The sequence below is a fragment of the Poecilia latipinna genome, unplaced genomic scaffold (assembly GCF_001443285.1).
Source record: "Poecilia latipinna isolate Pla-1442-1.1 unplaced genomic scaffold, P_latipinna-1.0 Scaffold1936, whole genome shotgun sequence".
NCBI classification, from domain to species: domain Eukaryota; kingdom Metazoa; phylum Chordata; class Actinopteri; order Cyprinodontiformes; family Poeciliidae; genus Poecilia; species Poecilia latipinna.
Window position 1 is genome coordinate 128381 of NW_015114552.1, and position 21922 is coordinate 150302.

General features: G+C 38.4%; 1 protein-coding gene across 1 annotated transcript in view; it reads right to left on the bottom strand.

Annotated features, from left to right (window-relative positions):
- Window positions 1-20709, bottom strand: part of cckbra (cholecystokinin B receptor a) — a 38209-nt gene extending 17500 nt beyond the window's left edge. Inside the window, exons 1-2 of the mRNA XM_015015626.1 lie at window positions 20247-20709; window positions 7824-8072 (exon numbers count right to left, since the gene is read on the bottom strand). Of these exons, the coding sequence (XP_014871112.1) occupies window positions 7824-8072; window positions 20247-20403 (406 nt within the window). The 5' untranslated portion in view covers window positions 20404-20709. The remainder of the gene's footprint in view (window positions 1-7823; window positions 8073-20246) is intronic.
- Between the last annotated feature and the right edge of the window lie 1213 nt (window positions 20710-21922).

Below are 21922 nucleotides of genomic sequence, written 5' to 3' on the forward strand. Positions count from 1 at the left end.
AATTGCTGCTGGCTAGTCTGAAGGAGCTGACTGGGGGAGGAGCTGCCTCTTGAAGGCGGGGCTAGGTCCACCCAGGCTCAGCTGAATGGTTGCCATGGAAATTAAAGGATTTCTCAAACATTTATGAAAGAATCAAGGCAAAACTCCAGATATTTTTGATGAAGTAAAGATCCAAAAAGTATATTTACATAATACTGCCCCTTTAGAAGGTATAATTGATGAATATTTTCCTAAAAACAATCTTAAATGTAGCTTAAATTAAACCACCTTGCAATAAATATTGCTATCAAAAGCTACACCGTTCACGCAAAGAGTGTCAACTGCAATATCGCAGCACCAATATCCAGAGGCGCAAAAGAACTGGAACACGCTTAATGACATGCGATGCGAAGTCTGACAGAAGCAAAGATCAGCTTTTATATCTTATTCATGCGGCTGAACAAAAGCAGCACTACTCAAGAACAAAGAGAACATCAGCGCCTCAGAAAGACGTCTGAACAGCAGTTCTGTTCCCGGAGAAGTCGGAACATTCTCCGCGGTGCATTATTAAAACCGTTCAACTCTCGGAGAGGAGTTTTAGAAACCTGACAGGCTACTACAATGGATCAAACTGAAACCACCACCCACTGTCGCACTGAGATGAAGAGGAAGACGTAGACGCTGCAGCGTGCTGTTGCACCTTCATTAACTTTGCACTGGGATTTTCAAACTGCTGCGATAAGAAAACCCATTAAAGTTTGGTGATAATTAAGCCGGGAGAGACGCACCAGGCGAAGCTCACATCATAAACGGGAAAAGGAAGTTTAGTTTTTAGAAAACAAAAGTTTTGGAAGTGATCCAGCTGCTGTGCTTTCTTTACAGATTTTATACACAGTAAAGCACAACAATCATCATCATCATCATCAAATTATCCCTGCAGATTTGAGCAGACCAGTCAAAGCCCAGACTTAAATTTGACTGAGGCAGAAATCTCAAATTGCATTAGCATAGTTTGAAGAGGTGTAGGCTTGACTTACTTATTCACCAAGTCTTAATCCAGTCGAACATCAGCAGGATTTGCTGGACAAACACATCTGATCCTTAGAGAACCAGACAACTTCCAGGACTTAAAGGATCTGGTGCAAAAAGCTCGGTTCCACACACAGCAGACCTTCAGGAGATTTAGTTGCTCTAAAGCTAGCTAGCTGGCTAATCTGTGTTTTAATCCCAAATATACAGTGCTTTGTTTTACCAAAAAGATATTTAAATCTTGCATATAGACACCAAACCTTGTGATTTAACCTTTCCTGACTGAATGTGTCCGTGATAACCCAGCCAAATTTGCAGTACCGTAACTCCGGGACACTTTGCGCTATCTGAAAAATTACAACGGTTTCTGAAAGGGGAGATGTTGCACTTTCCAGCCAATATTGGGATATGACGGTAATTTCACCTCCGCCATAGTAGGGAGTGAAATTAATCTGATGAGACACTATTTTAATAGATGGTAAATTGTGAAAATAACTTGCTTGATATTGAAAGTTCCAGTTGTTATGAATAAGTGGGCAAATATATATTTACTCACAGGACATTTAAAGAACTGCGTGCAATTAAAGCAAGTAAAAATGTCCAGGCAGAGATTTGAAACTTGAGTCTTAAAGGATTAAACTGAAGAGAGCTCCGGACGTAATGCGTGTTCATCAGAAAGAGCTTTTATCTATTTTTTTCTTCACGGTCTGCAGGGCTCAGCATGAACCTCCAACGCCAAGCCCGAGCAGGGACCAGCGAGCGGCCGCTGCACACAGCTGGTCAACTGGGACTTCCACATCCAGCATCCAGGTCCGGCTCAGCAGAAGGAGGTGGGTGGGTGGCACAATCCGCACACACAGATCTGAACAGGCGCTGAGACAGTCTGACACAATAAGTCACTGAAGCCCACACACACAGGAGGTACAGAGGGGGCTCCTTTGTTGATGCTGGAAGGCGAATACGCTCAGCTGCCTCTCTGGGTCAAATACAAGGGAGAAACTGCAGAAATTTGGTTCATTTCTTGAGGAAATAATGAAGAACTGGTCCACAGGTGAGCCTCAGTAATTAGAATATAATTGAAATGTTTATTTCTCTAAAAAGCACAACAGAAAGCAGTTACAACAGTTAATCAGAAAATGTAAACATGACCAATAAAAGATGATTTAAAGTCTGAAATGCTATTTTTATGGACAGGTTAAGAGCTACGTAATCATAACAAGGAGAAACTGGAAAAATCCACAATTTTGGACGATAAATTCTTCCAGAAGTTATTGCGATAAACGATTATTTTGTCGTTTTGAGATTATAATAAACATTTAACATTTTAAATACCCAAAACAACAAATAAAATTGATTATAAAGTCTTGGAAAATTGTCCTTTATAAAAGGGCTAGTTGAAATCAAAAGACTTTTATTATCCAGTTTTTGGTAGAAAGAGAGAAAGGAAAGAGAAAAACGATAAATAATGCAAATGGAAATTATTGAGCTCATTTGCTAACAAAGCAGGGTGGACTTATTGATGGAAAGTTTAGTGGAAGGAAAAAGTAAGGTAGACATAAACAATGGGAATTGAAGCAAAAAGGAGCCCAGATCTATGAAAACATGTACTATAAAAGTAAATATAGACTTTTTTGTAGTGAAAATTAATTAAAATTTTCTAATAAAGTAAATTTTAGGGGGGGAGAGTTATATCTAATTGCTAAAATATATTAAGAGTTATCTACAAATACAACACTCTAAAAAAAATCTGAACTCTGATTTTAAGTTTCTCATGTCGGCAGAATCTCAAAGCAGCTTTTCCAGCGGGAAAAGTTAGAATAAAAGACATTGTTGACATTTTTAACATGTTTTAATGCTAGTAATGAGCAAAAGCTTTCACAAAGAAATTCAAAACTTGTATCCTTTCACCTGCATGTCAGATCACATCCAAACGTCATCTGTCAAAGTTTTTTTCTTCGAGACGAAATGAGGCAGTTTAATCTTCATCACCCACAGGCACATGAAGTGCATGAGAAGTCAGAAAACATAATGAAGGCAAAGTGAGGAGTGAGCTCATTTCCATTGTCAGACTCAAGTGGGGTGCTGGATACTTCAGTGATTTAAATTGATGATGCCGTCGCCGTCCTGAGCCTACATTCATCAACCCTTTCACCGTCTCAGCCCCGTAGCACTCAGACGCCTGTTACATCAGGAGTCACCGGGGGACGGCACTGATCTCACATCAGATTTATTCGACTCCTAGAGAGTCGAATAAATCTCGACTCCTAAGCCGAAGCTAGGCGTAGTCATTTGCTGAAAATTATTTTTGTAGTTTTGGGTGTACGTTGCCTTACAAAAGCATTCACACCATGAACTTTTTCACATTTTGACAGGCTTTGTAAAAGAAAGAAGAGACCAAAAAATGTATGTAAAGCTGACTTTTTTGAGCCTTAAATCATATTATATCATTCACTAGTCAAAAGAAAATACCTAGAATGTTGCCTTGATTATTTTAATCTCCATGGCAACCATTCAGCTGTTCAGAAAGCCTTGGTGGACCTAGCCCTGCCTTCAAGGTGTAGCTCCTCTTCCTCAGAGCTGCAGTTTCCAAGCTTCTGCCTCACAGAGATCCTCTCCTCCATTCTGCTCCTTCAAACTAGCCAGTAGCAATTAGCAAACACCTGCTGGAGCTGCACATCTCATTATATGAGCTGCTTCTCGGTGCAACGCTGGTAAAAACATCATTAAATTGTTAATAGAGGAGAGATGTAGTGATGACTTCCTGAATATGGAGTTCTTAAAGAGACAGAGGCCCAATTTCAAACGTTAAAGTTAAATATCGTTTAAGATATTTATATATGTATATATATATATATATATATATATATATATATATATATATATATATATATATGCATGAAGGATTTTTATAACAACTGAATGTAACTTTATTGTTGTGTAAAACAATAATATGTAGCAACATGTTCCGGAAGAACGTGTATTGACTTGTTTTATCGTTTTATTTGTAAAATCATGTGTCATTTTCACGTCTCGCTCTACTTTGACTTGATGTATGTAACAAAAAAACAACACAATGTGGAAAAAGTTTAAAATGCACACAGCAAGGCGCTGTATGGATTGTTTATCGATGTCTACATAGTTTAAACATGAATTTTAATTTCAAAAGCATCTTGGGAATAGAAACGCATGAATGTTGCTTCCTAAGTCTAATGTCAGTCATCTCCTCCATATCGCTGCTGCTACATTTTCTCCGGTAACATTAAGCAGAGCGGACAGTCTTCCATCTTACATGTCTCCTGAGTCTTTGTTATTGGCTCTCTAAAGCCGTCCTGGTGGAGTTTTCTGACAGGAGTGCTGATCAAAGAGCCTCAGTGAGACTCATCTCTGAGGAGATTCTGGCCACGCTGCCTTTTAGTTAATCACCAGTTCACTAACCAGCCCGATTTCCTCTTTCGATCTGAAAAAAGTGGACGGTTTAATCCCTTTCTTGTGAGTCTTCTGATAAGAAGCTTTTGAGGGAACGTGAAGTTTCTGAGTCTTGGTTCCCTCAGCAGATCTCCACCTGGGAGGAAAGCTTTACTTTAGCCCAATTACCTGCTATCTGTCATGTAATGCTCTGCTGAATGTTGCTCTAAAATACGCCTAAAGGCATAAAAAAGTGGATTTAGGTTCCTGGAGGTAGCAGCCGGATCAGTAAATGGCTTTCCCAGAAGCCATGTTTAACCCAAACTCTGAAGCTTTATGTGAGCTGCACCCCGGAGGCGGGAGCTACAAAACAGGGCCGGTAAGTTGATTAGTAACTGCATGATGCAAGCAGCAACAAAACCACAAACACGGATACATAAACGTGATTGAAAAGGATACACCTAGAGGGACTCACAATATTACAGCATCAATCTAATTACTGCCAGCGAAACGCTACGAACCAATCGCTCATGTGAATTATCGAGGCGCAGCCAATGAATGGATTCCGGCTCCAATGGTAGGGGGAAGGTTGAAGGATGTTGGTGTGTAATGTGTGTTTTAACAGATAATTTCTCTAAGAGTTGATGAGTTTGTTGAGCTGCTTTGGCGCAAAGTCGATCCAAGACGATCCTCACATTGATCCTTCGTATTGATCAGCTTCGACTGAAAGAAGACCTTTCCCACGCAGGACGTTTAATGGCTTGTTTGACGGATAAGCAGATGCTAACGTTGGGAAGGTCATATTTCACCTCAGTGATTCTAGTTGATGGTTCTGCACCCGAGCAACCCATTGATCTTCAGCGGAATGAGACGGCAGACAGATCCAGGAAGAAAAACCCAGAACAATAAGAGAAACTCGGAGAAAGTTTCACAGAAATTCAAGTAATTTTGAAATGGGAAGTGAGAGCGCCATTAGTGAGGCTGTGCTGGCAAGTGTTCATGAATAAAACGTCCTTTTACTGGTCGTCTAATGGAGCTTTTCAAAGGCGAATGTTGGACATTTTCCCTCCGGCTTTTATTTTTATAAGTTCAGAAGAAAGAAATTTTAAATTGGAGAAGATATGGTCAGGCGTAGTAACAACTTCTGCTGTAATCACCTGGACTGAGTAGCATTTGCTGGCTACTTTAAGATTTTTCAATCGCAGTAGATTGAAGTAAATCAATATTTACTTTTCAATTTTTACTTTTCAATGGTAGATACATATTCTTCGGAAACATTAGATTTTCTTTTAATTGCATGTTGAATTGCATGTTTTTAAAATCAATTGATAGATGCACTAAAGTGTGGATTTAACTGTAGTAAAAATGTATTAATTTTAGTAGGTTTTTTTAGACATTTCTATCCCGTGTATAACTTTACCCGTCAGAGGAAATCCTGGTCATAACTCACAGCTTGAAGTAAGTCCAGCACGGCTGTGGTTAAGTAACTTTTATTATTTAATATAGCCTGCAGTCCTGGCTGAAAGACAGAGAATAAAATGATACAAAAAGCCAAAAATTGTATTTAGAGCCTGAGAAAGCTGGGGCCTTCTACCACCCTCCATCTTATCACAGTTCAGAGAGCCCTGTAATTGAAAAGGAGATTCGGCTAGCGTGTCCTCACAGATGGTGCATCACATTTCTGAGACAATAATAGGATTGTGAACCTCGCCATTCAATATCTCCCCTCAACCATTGAAGGCTCAAAGTGAGGAGACGAAGTTTCGCAGCGGATCTCAGCCTCTTGTGCCTCAGTCTGAGTCAGGCCTCACGTGGCACCTTAACTCTGGCCTGATGGGAGCCAGCTCATCGCTAAGTCACACTCCTGAAGACGTGTGACTGTTTGAGCACTTTTACAGAGACTGTGAGGCTTTGAAAAGGAGGGGAAATGAGACCCAGAGAAAAGACTCCAGGGAAGACGGGCTCCTTTTGGGTGCAGAGCCATTTTCAGACGGGATTCTTAAGCTGGATCCGATGGTGGAATGAGCTGCCATCTTAAGAAAGGTCAGATTTCTGAATTCAATTTTTGAATTAGATCCACATCAAGCTGATTTCCTGGTTAAGGATTGATGCACAATACTGTAAAAACAATTGGTAAAACTATATATTAATGCTTTGCGCACCCTAACCGCAAACATTAATGGATTTTATTTTCCGTCCTTTTTCCTCTGAACAAAAAAGAGCCCCTCTGAAATCATTATGCCCTATAATAAATCTCACATTACTGTTCCAAATGCCACACAAGTAGTCCTTCTGTTATACTTGAGTCCCCCAGAATGTATGTGCACGCCACTGTTGACCAAACGAAGCAGCACACTAAAGAAGTTCGTAAAAAAAGCCTCTTTAGCGTTTGGCACCATTCGTTTTGACACAGCAAACATGTCCAATAAGTTGCTTTGATCAGAGCAAAACCACATTTTTGGGGCAACATTAAAACTCAATGCAGTGAAAACTACCTCCCTAAATCACCTTCGCTAAGTCACACGTACCTCGAGAGTGAAAATTCTCAAACTTAATGTTTAGATCAACGCATTAGAATGGCCCAGTCTAAATCCAGACCTGAAACCATTTCAGAATCCAAATCAAGACCTGATTTTCCCAAACATTCCTCATCCAGTGGGACTTAACCTTAATAGTCATTTTTGACAAATGTTGATTTTACCTTTATATTTCTTTGGAAACCATTAATATTGCCTTATGTTGTATAATTTTTTTCAGCACAACCCAAACCTTGTTTTTAAATGTATATTTGTCTTTTGGATATACTGTGATTGCATATTAAACCTGGAGTCACATGAAAACATAAAATCCAAGTTTGAAAATTGTTAATTTTTTCACTGTGAAACCCACATATATTCACAATGAATGGCTTTTATAACTTGGAATGAAAATGTATACGGTAAATTTCTTAAACTGATATAAAAATATTGCAAATAACACAATTTTAAAAAATTATTAGCATGATCATTTGTTTGTATACAACTTACATCATTGGTCAATTTTGCACTTCTTTCACACCGTTCCTCCATTCCCACTTCTCATTGTTACTCTTTTCATTGTTACTTGCGCAACTTTCCTGTGTTTTTCAGCAGCAAAATACAGCCCATAATTATTCATTGAAGATGTGAGATTTACAATAACAGATATCTAATGTTGCATTTCATTTTTTACGTTTGTAAGCCCAGAATAGCTGGTTCTTAGCATTTCTTTGACATTCAGAAAAGCATGGTTTAATTATTTTAGAACAACTCAGGTTTCACTTTACCTATTAACACAATTCAAACGTTTCCACCTTAAACACAAGTTGAAAGTCTTGCTGCTACGCTACGCGTCCATGGACTCCTAATTATTAAGGCAGAACCAAGGCTCACCCATTAGGTAGGCAACTATCTTGCACATTGTGGCCCCGAAGATGAAATCCCCCAGGATGTTTGGGATGAGCGTGAAGGGCATGCAGAAGATGGCCATCATCAGGTCGCTGACCGCCAGCGACAGCAGGAAGGAGTTGGTGACGGTCCGCATGCGTTTGTTCAGCATCAGGACGACGATGATCAGCAGGTTGCCGAAGACGCTGAGCAAGAAGATGAGTGAGTAGAGCAGGATGCGGAAGGAGTCCATCTCTGTCGGAGACAAAAACAATCAGCTTCATGAAGGAACTGTGTTTTTTACATGGTTTAATTATACTTATCAGTGCGCAATGTTGTTGTTGCAGTCAAGACAGGAAGTAAAAACAAATGGAAGAACACATAAAGTAGAGAAAGGGAGATTAATAAATTAGTTTGATAAGAAAACTGTTCATGTAGCGGTTTATGTGAGAAATGAACTATAATAAAATGAAATGATCCCAATAATATCTCCATATGAGAATCACAGTCACTACAAACCAGGCAAATGACACAGCTCTGTTGCATAAACAAGACTAAAGTCTTTACAGGACCCAATAATATGACATAAACAGCACTTAAAATTGTGCCAGCGCCAATATTTCCCAGTGAGCTGAGCAATAATTGTAACAATCTCCAAGAAAAAATAAAGATAAATATCATCATCATGGCAGAGCAGAGTGTCGCGTCATGCACCGGGGGAAAACGAGACGTGAATTATAAGGATCGTCTACATTTATCACTGGAGCAGAGCCAGAGGAGAATCCAAAGGCGTTTTAGACTGGAAGAATGACTGATTTAATGTTGTTATGATGAAAAGCGGCAGGAATAAATTTAATGCAAAGATTTGTATTCAGTAGAGCATCATAGAACAGAGGTACAAAGACACAAAACTTTCGAGATGAAATAATGTTGGGTTCAGGAGAAGAAAACTTGGGGTGATTTCAGAGGTAATTTTAGGAAAAAAAGGTATCACCATTTTATGTGTTTTCTCAAATTGTGTAAATATTACAAAATGGATCAAAAATAATCTAGAATATTCGTAAGAACACACAAAGTTCAACCTTACTCTCAAGAAGCAAATTCCTTAATCCAGGAATTAAGTCCTAACTCTTAATTCCTTGTTAATTGTGGGTTTTGAAATAAAAAATGTCCTTCAGAATATGAAAATATGCTATCTGGATTTTTATGGGAAAGCTGGCAAAATAACTGGCTAGGCTAGCTTAGCCTAAAATAGCCACGCTACATTTAAGATTAAAACAGTGCCTTTGAAACTAATTTCACCGACAAAATACTTGTTTAAGAATATCTTAGTGTTAATTTTTTTTTAACGATATTTCTCTTATCTATACAATGTTTACACTTACCCTCACTTAAAGTGCTAGCCCCCCCTACTGGCCTGGAGTAGCATAAACTCATTTTCCCGATTTCCCAGTGGTTATTTATTAAGTTTAAATAGCTTCACATATGCATTGACATTACTAACAAAATCTAATTAGCCTTATTTCATAGATAATATTTAGCATGATGGTGATATTAGATTTAAATAATTTGCTTAACTTGACATAAAGCCCTAGAACTTGCAATCTTGGACTTTAAATTCATACTCAATTTCCTGAAATAAAACCTGGACCTAAACAGACTGGTCCAGTATTTTGGAATAAGTGTCGTTTAGATTATTTCCTAACTCCCAAGCATCAGAGTGGTCCAGCCTGAGGGTTTTGGGGTTGCTCCCTTCACTGACACCAGCCTGTGACAGTGAGCCTGTTTGAGAATGAGAGCATTTGACAGGACAAGGTCGAGGTCAGCCATGTGCTTCGCTGACCGGGTCCACGACTTGAAGACAAGTCTAAAGGTCTTCAGCTGGGCCTGCAGACAGCATGCAGCCTGGATGATTAACCAAAGCAGGACAGGGATTTAACATTTCTCTCATATAAATGGCTTCACTATCACCCAGCAGGAGACATTTTTATTTTCACTCTCTTCTTGTTCTCCATCCAAGACCCGTTATTGGCATTCCAGTGATTTTAAAACGGCTAAACCAAAGAGGCAAAAGTCAACACCTGGCATTTAGATTTAGATCATCTTGCTAAAGGGCGAAATGAAAGCTAAGCAACAGGAAGAATTCAAAGTGAGGCTTGCTTGTGTCTTTCTGATTTGACAATTAAAATCTAGCTAAATGGCTAGCCAAACTTAGCTTCGACAAAATCAAAATGGTGTCAGTACGAGCAGTTCGTCATAGTTTATTAATTACACAGTTTATAAACATATAAAACTTATTTAACTCTGCTATTCAAAGAGAAAGATCGGTTATTGGCCCAAAAACTGCAATCAATGGACCCCTAGTTTGGGTCTTTTGTGAATACTTTAATTTTACAGCTAAAACCTAGCTAAAAGATTAGCCAGCTGTTAGCTCCTGCAAAATGTAGAGATAATAATAATGCTTTCAGTTTCTGGAAATTGAAAGGAAACAGTTTAAAAAGATGTCAAACATATAAATTGAGTTTCTGCTAGAAGCTGAGTTTATTTTGTAGTTGCTGTAAAATTAAAGAAAATAAAACTACTGAGTGTTTTTCAGGTTCTTGTAAAATGGGAAATGGAGCAGGAATTGCAATAAGATTTTTATAATGTTTTGAGACCATAGTTAATATCCAAGCAATTGTTTCTAATTGCCACAGAAATCCCCATATGTGCTGTACACCAAAGATAAACGAAAGGAGGCCTGAACCCATGACACTGCTGGAAATGTTAATCACGTCTGTCAGTGTCGAGTTAATTCAGTCTCAGTCATGGAAAGACAGGTTTCCAACACATAAGTGAGTAGAGTTTACATCACAGAGCAGAAACACACATTCAGCGCTGCCATTGAAGAAATTCCTGCCCAAATATCATGTAGAGAGCTGCCACTGGCCAGACAGTCTGCTTTATGATTAGGTGTGATGTGAAAAATTATTTATGTATCGACTGAGTGCCAGCGGTACAGCATGGTGGATGTGTTGCGCCTGAAGACTGCAGGGTGATTTTCCCTGGTTCCTTTGACTCAACCAGGCATGACAGGTGTGTTTAAATCCACTATCATACATACGCTGCAGATAAAAGCGAGGCATCACCTCTGAAATGCTTACCTGCTACAAAATTGAGCATTTTTGGTTTGATCTATGACAGAAACTCCATTGCTACCATTTATTAAACCACTGCTTTCCCCAATTTTCCTGCAATCTCATCCATAATTTTGCTTTTCCACACATGATTAAAGTGTCATTACATTGCATTACATTATTATCAGTGTAGTCAGACAACAAAAGCATATCACTATTAGAGAGCTCTGTCATCTGTTAAAGGTAGGGTTGTGGAAGAAGGAGAGTGCTTTTACAACCTCTGTAGTTGGGTTGGATCTTGGTGTGATTCACGTTTAAATCACTTCAGGGTTCATAAATAACGAGCAATAAAAATCTAAGAGCTACAAAGAAACAGCTGCAGCCTTGTCCTTTTAATTACAACATTGCTGTGGTGGTATTTCATTGAGAAAATACCTGATAGATGAGTTCAAAATGCTTCCTAGCATCCAATTCTAATTATTTCCTTATTTTTAAATAAGCTTAAAAGGCTTTTCTGCTAGAAACATCCAGAGTTGGGTAGTAACTAGTTACATTTACTTGAGTAACTTTTGTGGAAAAGTTTACTTTTAGGAGTATTTTTACTGTGCATTTAGTTTAGTTTCTGTGAATCCTGAGGCTTCACTTAAAAAGAGTTGTCATTTCAGATCTCCACTTCGAAGTTTTCAAGCAACTTTTTGTTAGCATCTCAATCAGATTAAGCTCTGATTTGACTAGGCCACACTAAAACCTTGATTTTAATGTTTTTGAGCAATTCAGAGGTAGACTTTCTGTTGTGCTTTCAGCATCGTCTTTCAGGAGCAAATTATAACAAATTGTAAAGGTCCCATACCATCACACTACCACCACCGTGTTTGGCCTGCAGTGCTTTAGTCGTTCTTCTGTTTCGTTGTTTTTGTTTGTGTTTGAATAAAAACCCTCGCATTGATTCATTGGAATCTCATGACTTTGTAACAATTTCCCAACTTGATATTAATGACTTTGTTTCTCATTTCATCTTTAATTTAGACCTTTTAGCCTACTTTATGTTGTCAGACACGTTGTATTTAAGTGATTTTATGAATTCATTAATTAAAAAATGAGTGAGTTACTTTGTCACATTGGGCTAGGTTCGTTCATCTTGCTTTTTTCCCGAAAGCTTGTGACAAAAAAGCAAAAATAAAGAAGTGTCCGAAAAGACAAATTTAGAAAGCTTCTAAAATAAGCAGAACATGAGTCAGAGGGAGGCCTTGGCAGCAGCATAATAACTATTTTCCTTTGTAAATATTTAATGCGGCAGGAAGTGCGCCTATAGGATCAATGCTGAACATCAAGGACGCACATAAAGAAGCTGTGAAGGAATCTATTGCTTTCTCCGCTCCCGGGCATCGCTCAACAAGATACTTTGAGAAGTTAAAGGAGCTTTATCACTTGAATCAGCATCAATATTCACCTTTTGGTTCTGGTGATTTTCAAGATATTAAAGGGGAATGAAACCGTACCTCCTTAGTAAGGGAAGTTTCTTTAAATGTAGTTTTGTTGCATCATAAACCTCACTACATTCTAGCTGATGCAATCCCAACTAAGCCGCGGCTTGCATCAGAATGCACAGCCACATGTGTTATAATCCCTTCTCACCTCCACGTTTCGCATCCAGTTACCTGACCCCTGATTAAACACCTACACGGCACAGGCAGCCGCCGCGCTGCTGGCCAGCAAAAAACCCAAATGTCTTCTAATTGGCGCAGCTTGTAAGACACACAGCACACGCCGGCCCAAATGTGTTATTGATTTTCATTAGCTGGCGGCAAGTCAAAAGAGGATGGAGCTCTTCGGTGTGGCCTGAGGTGTATTATCGTTCTCACAGCTTAAAGGACTGAGCGCTGAATGTGGTCGGTGCAACTGGATCTCTGCTAATTCACGTCTAAAAATAAATCCCATCATTTGTCTCAAAATAATGACTTTCTTTTCAATTTACCACCTGTTGCTTTAGCAACGAGTAACTGAATCACCTTGCAGTGTTCAAACCGGATCAGTGGTTGAACTTCTTTCTATCAAATGGTGACTTTGCTGTTTCTGCTAAATGTTTGCATCACTTTTTGTAGAGAGGAGGATTTAATGTAGGCCTGTTCCGATAACAAATGTTGAGACCATTTTCAAGTAGTATGATGGTAATGGCGTAATAATGCAAGAAGACATTCAAACATTTAAACACCAGAACTAGAAGACATTTAAAACAATCGAGATACAAATAAAATTAATTACGAAGACAAAATTGTATTTAAAAAATGCCCTAGTTGAGACCAAACTGAAGACTTTTACCATCCAGTTTTTGGTGGAAAATCATGAGAAAAACAATGAAGGCTTAATTTTAAAGTGTGTATTTTTACATTATGTCCCTTCTGGCTCTGTACAATCTAGTGACCACTATTGGTTTCTACAATAAAACTCAAACTCGCTCGTTTTCCTTGGCCTACTCCATAATACCGCAACAAAAAAAATACTCAGAGGTTTGTAGTCGTTGACTTAAAGTAAAAAACTTCAAAGGGTATCAATCATTTTTCAAGGTACAGCAATCTCTCCTAACCTCAGTGACTTTCAGAAATCTCAGTGCACATTTGATCGTTTTGATCCCTGGATGTTTTCTCAAGTTCAAAAGACGTACAAAAAACTGTTTTTAGAGCACAAAGGTAAGAGCTTACAACATTTATTGTTCTCACAAGAGATTTGATCAGGAGACGGGGGATCTGCTGCTTCCCCTTATCTTCCATTTCCTATATGGAAAAGTCGCTGGGTTTAAAAATGATTCGGCTTTTGTTCCCCACCATGTTCGGTAGCTGGGTTGTGTTTGGAGACAGATATGATTTCTGATTGAACCGCTGCACTCCCACATGCCGACACTGCATTACAAGCAAATGAACCCTTTGACAGCAATTATCATGCTGCTCAGTGCGCATAAGTCCGTCTGCATTTTATCACTGTAATGAGGGGGTTGCTATATGCGATATTCAGCCCTCCAATCTAGCTAAATAAGCCATCTCACCATGAGTGATTAATATTGACTCCACACTACATTCAGATTTTGCAGCAGGAAACTCTTTATTTGTAGTATATATTTAATCACCCATGAAGGCTGTATTTATATTAACTTTCAGTGCCAGTCGTTTTTCCTTTTTTTCCTGCATGTTTCACCACATTTACACTGAGTGTTTTGACTCAAAATCATGCAAACGGATTAAAAAATAAGTTAAAATCTTCACGGAAATGAAACTTCGTGGCATTTTGGCTCATGATTGTTTAAATAAAAACATTAGGCAGAGTTACTGCTGCAGTCTGTCCTCAGGGTGACAAATTGGGTTAATTATATCCATGCTGCGGTCTTTGGAAAACAATGGCAGGAAGCAAGATGGCTGCAAAAAGCTGTCAGTCAATTATGCATCAATTAGGATTGGGATGTCTGAGTGGCTTCAGTCAGTCTGTTTGTTAAATATATTAATTTATTGTACAAACAGAAAATACTTTAGTGAATCTTCCATTTGCATTTTTATTAGAAATGATTGAGCACTGAGGTGGTTCTCAAACTGTGGGGTGCACCTCTTAATGTGTACCTGCTGGAATGATTTTTGGCCTTTTATTTTTTTAATTCTTTCTCCAATTTGCCATTTTATGCTTTTCCAACGTGGTTATTAAAAATACAGTTGTTTCCTACCCTAACTTTTCATGTATTTAATCATTTCAAACACACTTTGACTTGGATTCTGATCCATTCCTTTCTAGTCGCAGATCTGCACTCTGTGGGTCGTAGACCATTTTTTTCCACCTCAAAAAAATAAAAAAATAAAAATGTTTACCAAATGCCTGGATTTATGAAAGTAAGAACATTTTTGTAGATGGGTGAAAATAATCATTATAAAATATTATTTGCTGTTGGAAATGACACAAGAAGTGAATGACTGTTTATATATTTTAGTTTTCCAGTAAAAAGGATTTGCCAGAAAGATGTGATTTGTGGACCAGATAATAGGATCTGCAGCATTCTTGGCTGTTATTTTGTAAAGTTTATCATTTATTGCACCACAGTGTTTCTCCAGTTTAAATCCCCGATTGTAACAAGTTCATTTCTCATTTGAAATTATTTAAAACTCTTGGCATCAACATGATCGTTCTGGAAAATGTTGGTGTGGCATATTAACATGCCGAATTTGTACTTTTCTTAATCTGATTGGTTTTTGAAGCTACAGTAAAACATGATGTTTCAGATTGCTGCACTGCTTGAGTTACGGTCAAATCTTTGAACTTCTTTTTAAAAGAAAAACCAAAAATAGGCACACATTGCATCAGTTTTCACATCTGATAAATACATTTAAATGAAATATTTATTTCATTTTACATTCTCTGATTAATACGCTATAGACAAAAGAGGATTTTTATTTTTAAACATCAGTGTTTTTAAAATATAGTGACTAAAATGCAACACTTAGGGATTGTTACACTGTAAAATTGAGTAATAATTTAAGTTTGCATCCTGCTTTTGCTAATTAATGCTAATGTCAAGATTGCTAGCATGCTAACTTTCTTAACCGCTCAGCAGTTGTTGATAATCTTATCTGTCACTCTCAAGAAAAATATTTATAGACCCCCTTTTAACGAAAATTTAAAAGCGCTTAGCTTATTTAGTTCAGTACATTCAAAACATTTAGTTGAATTTAAATGCTTTATTTAGCAATCCTTTAGCTTTAGCTCAGAAATATGAATCAAATTACTCAAATAAGCAGAGGCCTCTTTTATACAGGATTTTCCTTTTCTTTCAGTTCACGTTTCAGTACAATTAAAACTTACTTCTAACACCTATTAGAGGAGCTGCATCTTCAGGGATTTCTGTAATGAAATACACCCTTCGCCAAGGTGTTTGCTATCTGAATCCCCTAAGTTATTATGTCAGAACTAAGCCAGAGGCCTGTTTAATTCTACAGAAATAAAAGTGCTGTCCAGTTTATAATTAGACTTTTTGTCACACTGTGGAGGCCATTAAATACAGAGTGAAAATCTGTTTCTTGTCAAAGTGTAGATAGTTAAGGGTCATTCATCATATTCTTCATCTGGACAATGTTCCAACTTTTAGGTTGGAACCGTATGAATTTTATTTACTCTAACATAATTTGCAGGTCATATTGAAAACACCACAGCTGTGGAAATGCTGGACTGAAATACTCAAGATGTGCACTGTAAAAAATAATTAAAAAAAAACCTTCTACCATCTTATAACAACAAAATAAAAAAATGTCATGCATTTTGAATACTGTTCACTGAACCTTTATACCATTATCGGACTTGGTGAAGCCGTGCACCGGCAACGATCCTCATTGGTAATTTATTTTAAAATTATTGGCCCAAATAGTGGTAAAACCCAAAATGATTAAAAATAGGGTGAAAAACAAAGTTTTGAGAAAGTAGTGCACAATTAAACTGAATGTATTTCTTCTTCAGAATTTCAGAAAATACTTTAAAGTAAAAGAAAATGGATTTGACATTTAAAGATATAGAAACTGTGCAAAGTTCAGTGGCATAGTGCTCAGTTAGATCTGATATTTTTGTGTGTTACACACCTTTCTCTTTATAAATAACACAGCAGTAACTAGAAACATGTTCCATTCTAAGTTCATGTTTCCACCAGGAAGATTATTGGTGCTGCACAGCCTCCAACTGCCATTACCCTTATTTAAAAAAAATACCAAATCACCCTTAATATGACAGTAATTTAAAGGTTCAGGAAATATTATGTTAGCTTGAACATCAGAGGTTTAAAACAACAGAAGTCTGTTTTGGTCCTTGCTTTGCACCCTGGTGCTATCAGTGTGTATGCAGCTAACAGATCATCTGCAGCAGCAAGTTCCCGTGGTCTCCCTTGGTCTCCCTTTGAAAAACTGTGTTCATTTAATGCTTATGAAATCCCTTTGTGCTCACTTGCAAGCTCTCAGAAGGATGGAGTGAGCTCAGCAAAGTGCCACTTTGAATCAACCGGGGAACAGAGTCCGAGCAGAGCCAAGGTGCAGATACAGATGTTGCTCCACATAGGCAGGACCCCGTCTGACCCCACCTGCTCTTAAGAGTCTGCAGCCATTAATGCGATGGGATGCATGTCAGCTGTGCTTTACAGCTTCTTTATAAGCTGCCGGCGCCTCAATACCTCAAATAGCAATCCTAATAAGTAACACATCCGTTTGGATCACAGCAAATGAAAAGAAATGCAAAGGAATATGTCAGAGCACACATTTGCTGTTGCTGATATGGTATCAATACTCTGGTTAAAGCTTAGAATTGGCCAATGAATACAGCTAGAAGGAAAACATGTGGATTTGATGTTGTCTATTTAATCTGACTGAGCTTGAAATTTCCACCTTTACGAGCAAAATGGGTAGAAACAAAACCCAAAAGTCTTGGTTCCACTGGGGAGTAACTCAAGGTTTTTTATATATATTTTATTTTCAAAAATGAAAAAAAAATTATATTTTTCCTTCAGCTTCACAGTGATTCTCTAATTAGTGTTTTCTGTTGCATAAAAGTCCAAAAAACACATTGAACTTTGTTACGTAAGACACCAAAAAGGTACGACTCTCTACGTACATTACACTTTTTTGAGACCAAATATTCAGTGGTTTGGTTCAGTCTTGGATATGGTGGACTGGTATCTTTTTCTCCTGAAATCCAACTAGTTTCAAACTGTGTTCAAATGTAGCCGATAAAGTTTACTTTAAAATGTCAGTGCTACCACCTGGTGAGATAGAAGAGAAGAAAAAGGAGAAAATATTCCAGTTCAAAAACAGATTTTTTTTTCTGTCTGTACAACACAGAAAGAAACACCCTGAGTTATGTCCTCCACTCACTCTACCTGCAGGTAATGCTAAGTCGGTCAACGTTTAGCTGACTTGTTACTAGCATTTCATACTGTTTGGACTTACTGTTGAGGGTCTGCTTGCGTACAGGTTTGGGTTCACCTAAATGTGTTAGCAAAGCAGCTTACTGAAAAAGTTAGCCACACAGGTACAACCAGTTATTCAGGAGCTCAAACTTAGCTTGCTATTTAGCTTCCATACTCAGACCTTCTAGGAATGTTTGCAGCAACAACTATATTTTTCTGACTGCAGCAATGGTCTTGAAGATTGTCCCACACTGGTTTAGGTCTTGGACTTTGTCTCACCACTCTCACAGCTTTGGGACACTTGTGTCTTAGGATGTATTCACATCAAGAAAGTCTTTTGGTCTTTTGAATTTCAAGAGCAGCTCATACAACGTAGGTATGACCCACAACATGCTGGCAGCAGCTTCGCTAGGCAGAAAACGGTGAATAATGTACGACTTCAGCACAATCAGTACATGCAGTAGTAACATTAAAAACACTGAAGGGCTCATTTTAACATCATGACCAGAAACTGTGGCTCAGGAAGCCCAAAATGACATATTTCCTGCTGTTGCTTTGGATCGAGGCTGATCTGTATTTACACCAGAAGCGAACCGCAACAAAGACCAAAGAATGCTTTGGTCTTTGTTTTGATTTAGCATGCCCTGGTCTTTGTCTTACCTCCTTTCAAAGAATTGGTATCATGTTGGTATGCTCTGGCTTTTTGGGGGTTTTTTGGTGTCTCCCCCCTTCAAATTGTTGGTCTTGGTATGCTGTGGTGATGTCACCTCCTTTCCCTTAAAGGGATCTACCTCCATCTGTCTATAGTATCAAGAGATCTTATCCAAGTCTATGATATTCAATTGCAATTTAATACTGTTTTTCTTTTTGGAAGAAGTAATAAAACATCAAATAAATATACTTTAGCTGTATTTGAAGGTCACTTGTGTTAGAGAATAAGATCTTGCTCTCACATGACAGGGGGTGCGGCTTTAATTTCCTGTCAACTGCAGACCCCTGAGAGCAACAAAAATGCATAATCAGACTCCACTGTTCCCCTCTGACCTGAAGAAGGAGGTAGGTGAAGGCAAATAATGCATCTAAATGGATAAAGGCTGGATATCATCTAATGTTTAGGGATCGAGCAACAAAATGGAAGCATTTCTGTCGATCCAAAGCTGAAACTCTCCACCATGTTTGATTCCTCCCTGAAGAAGCCGCGCTTACATCCTGCTGAAGAGGTTCACAGGTCTAAAAGAGTAAGTCGGCACAGAAGAAGGAACAGCTGAATTATTTATTGGGGAACGATCTCAAATCTTTTTTCAATACTGCAGCTGAGGTGGTGGGGGGAAAATATTAAAACCGTCTCTCGCTCTTGTTCCGACCTCATTAGCAAGCCAGTCTGGATGTGCAACTGGTGCCCTGATAGAGGACTCGGGGGGGGCCTTGTCTCCTCCACTGCTGGGTTTAATCTCTGTTGCGCTTCCGAATTAGAGGCATGCAAAATAAACACTGTGAATTAAAACGGCTTTTTTCAAACTGTTGTTGTTCATCCCAGCATTGTTGGTGCAGGGGTTGGGAGAAAGCAGCAGTAAATGTGCCTGACTTGGTGATTTATATGCAGGGCTGGGGAAGTTGATTAACACAAAACCCAGGATTGCAAATAATTTTCAGCATAAGCACACATCGGTGCACGAGAGACTCAGATAAAGGCAACCCTTCAAGTTTAATATAGAGTTAATATGGAGTTTAATATAGACCATTAGTTCAACTGGTGAGTTTTTAAATGAGTTAATCATTCATAAATTTCAGATGTTAGAAGAATCCTTTCATTTTGTGGTAAATATCTTTGTTATTGAAGAAAGGAAGAATAAAAATGCTCATTGCACCACTAAAAAAAGCTTCAGAAAAAAAGAAAAGGCCTGTCACGAAAATAAATACTGCTGGATGATAAATTGTCCCACAAGTTACTGCGATAAACGATGATATTGTTGTCTTGAGACCATTTTCAAATCATACAATGTGATAAAAATGGAGGAACACATTCTCAAAGATCAATAAAATGAAATATGAAGTCTTTTATTTATTTTTTTTTAAGAAGGGCTAGTTGAGACCAAAGCACCAGACCGAAGATCAGTGTTTTAATAGAGAAAAGAGAAAAACTGATACATAACGCAAATGGAAATGATTTTATTGTGACAGGCCTGATATGTAGATAAATTAAACCGTGTTTGAATAGTTTGTTCAGGAATCATAAATAAATAGATACGTGATCTCCTTCCAATTTTATTTATAAACACGTCTCAGGCGGACTTAAGTATACCCACATACTTATATTATTATTACTATTTGGGTATGCACATATATTAGAGATCAGCAGCAGAAAACGAAAGGGAGTCATGCAGGTGCGGGTTTTACCTCGGGCTCTGGTGGCTCGGTTCAGTACGGAGCTGTTGGAGCAGGTCGTGTTCTGGTCCATAAGGTTCACGCTGGTGTTCCCCGCGCTCACGTTCCCGGGCTCCCAGCACACGGACAGCAACTCCTGCGCGCTCCTGTTCGCCGCGTGCGCTTCCATCCTCTCCGTCCTCGAGGCAAATTACCGATCTGCTTTTTACAACACCTGAGGACCGCTTTAACACCGCCGCGCTGGAGTCAACCCGCCGCTCTTTGTCTTCATTACAGCCCGGAGGAATTCAGGGTGCGCTGGAAAACTTGGTGACAGCGCAAAGTGGAGTTGCGCGCTTCTGGAAAAAAAAACGGACTAAACTAAATTTAAGTACCTGCGGGTGTTAATTGGAGCGAGGCGGGAGACGCTCTTAACAATCGGACTGAAGCCCGACTGTGGAGGAATGAGGCTGCGCTGCTAAGGGCAACTGGTGAGCTCTCTCCTCTCTCACACACTTATCTTCTCTCTCTCTCTCTTTTTCTCTCCCTCTCGCTTCATTCAACTCTGCTTTGACCGAAACTGCACATCAACATTATTAGTTTATTTTTCATTTTCTACATTTTGTACAACCTCAATATATTTTTTGGATACAAAAAAAAAATAAATATAAGTCGGAGGGAAGATAATACGTATCTTTAATTTCTTTGCATTTGTATTCATCCTGCAGTCAATCCATTGTAGAGCTACCTGTCTTTTCACTGAATAGATTCTTAATTGGATTTCAGTCTGGACTTTGGCTGAGTCACTATTGTGCATTGAACTAACCTATTGTTGTCCAATATGTGGCCCGAGGGCCATTTGCAGCCCTCTCAATGATTTTGTCCAGTCTCTATCACAATTCTAGAGTGAAGCAAATCTGGCAGAAGTTTTTACAGATAAATAAAATCTTACATGTTTGTGGCAAACTGGACGACTTATAGTTTTCAGTAACACTTTATTTTTTTGAAGGGTTGTACATAAGACTGACATGACACAGTCATAAACCTGACATAACACCTGTTATGAACATGAAGGAGTCTTCATGAATGTTTATGACTGTTATAAAGTGTCATTCGGTAAATAATGACACCACTAATGCAAATTTGACTCTTTTAACTGACTTTTAATGCATAAAAAATTAATTATTTACCAAATAATGCTAATTTGACACTTTTAATACAATCCTGGATTTTAACCTAGAATGCCTGCTGCTAAATAATTTATTCCCTACAAGAAATACACCATGTTGTCTAAAAGTAGAAGTGAAATTATTTGGATTGAAGCAACAGCTGATTGCGTCAGGAAGTTCTGAGTTATCACCCAGGTTTGCGTGCAGTTTTGCTGTTCTATCGTCATTCCAGGGTCTTACATGGTTGTGTGGAGACCAAACAGCTACATCTATTCACTTAAAGCTTTTTAATGAGCAGTAGTAAACCTTCTTTGTAGCATCTCATAAATCAGTCCAATAAATGAGTCTGGAGTGGGCTTTGCCTTTAGCTTTTGACCATCTATGGGCTGGAGATAATTTCTTTTCTCTGGTGGAAAAAAAACTTCATAAAGATGGTAAGTAACGATGTGTTTAGGGTAGTGTTGGTTTTCTTTCAAGTTTGCTGGAACAACCAATACAACTGGACTCTATTTACTACTTAGAAGTCGCCTTAAGCCAATT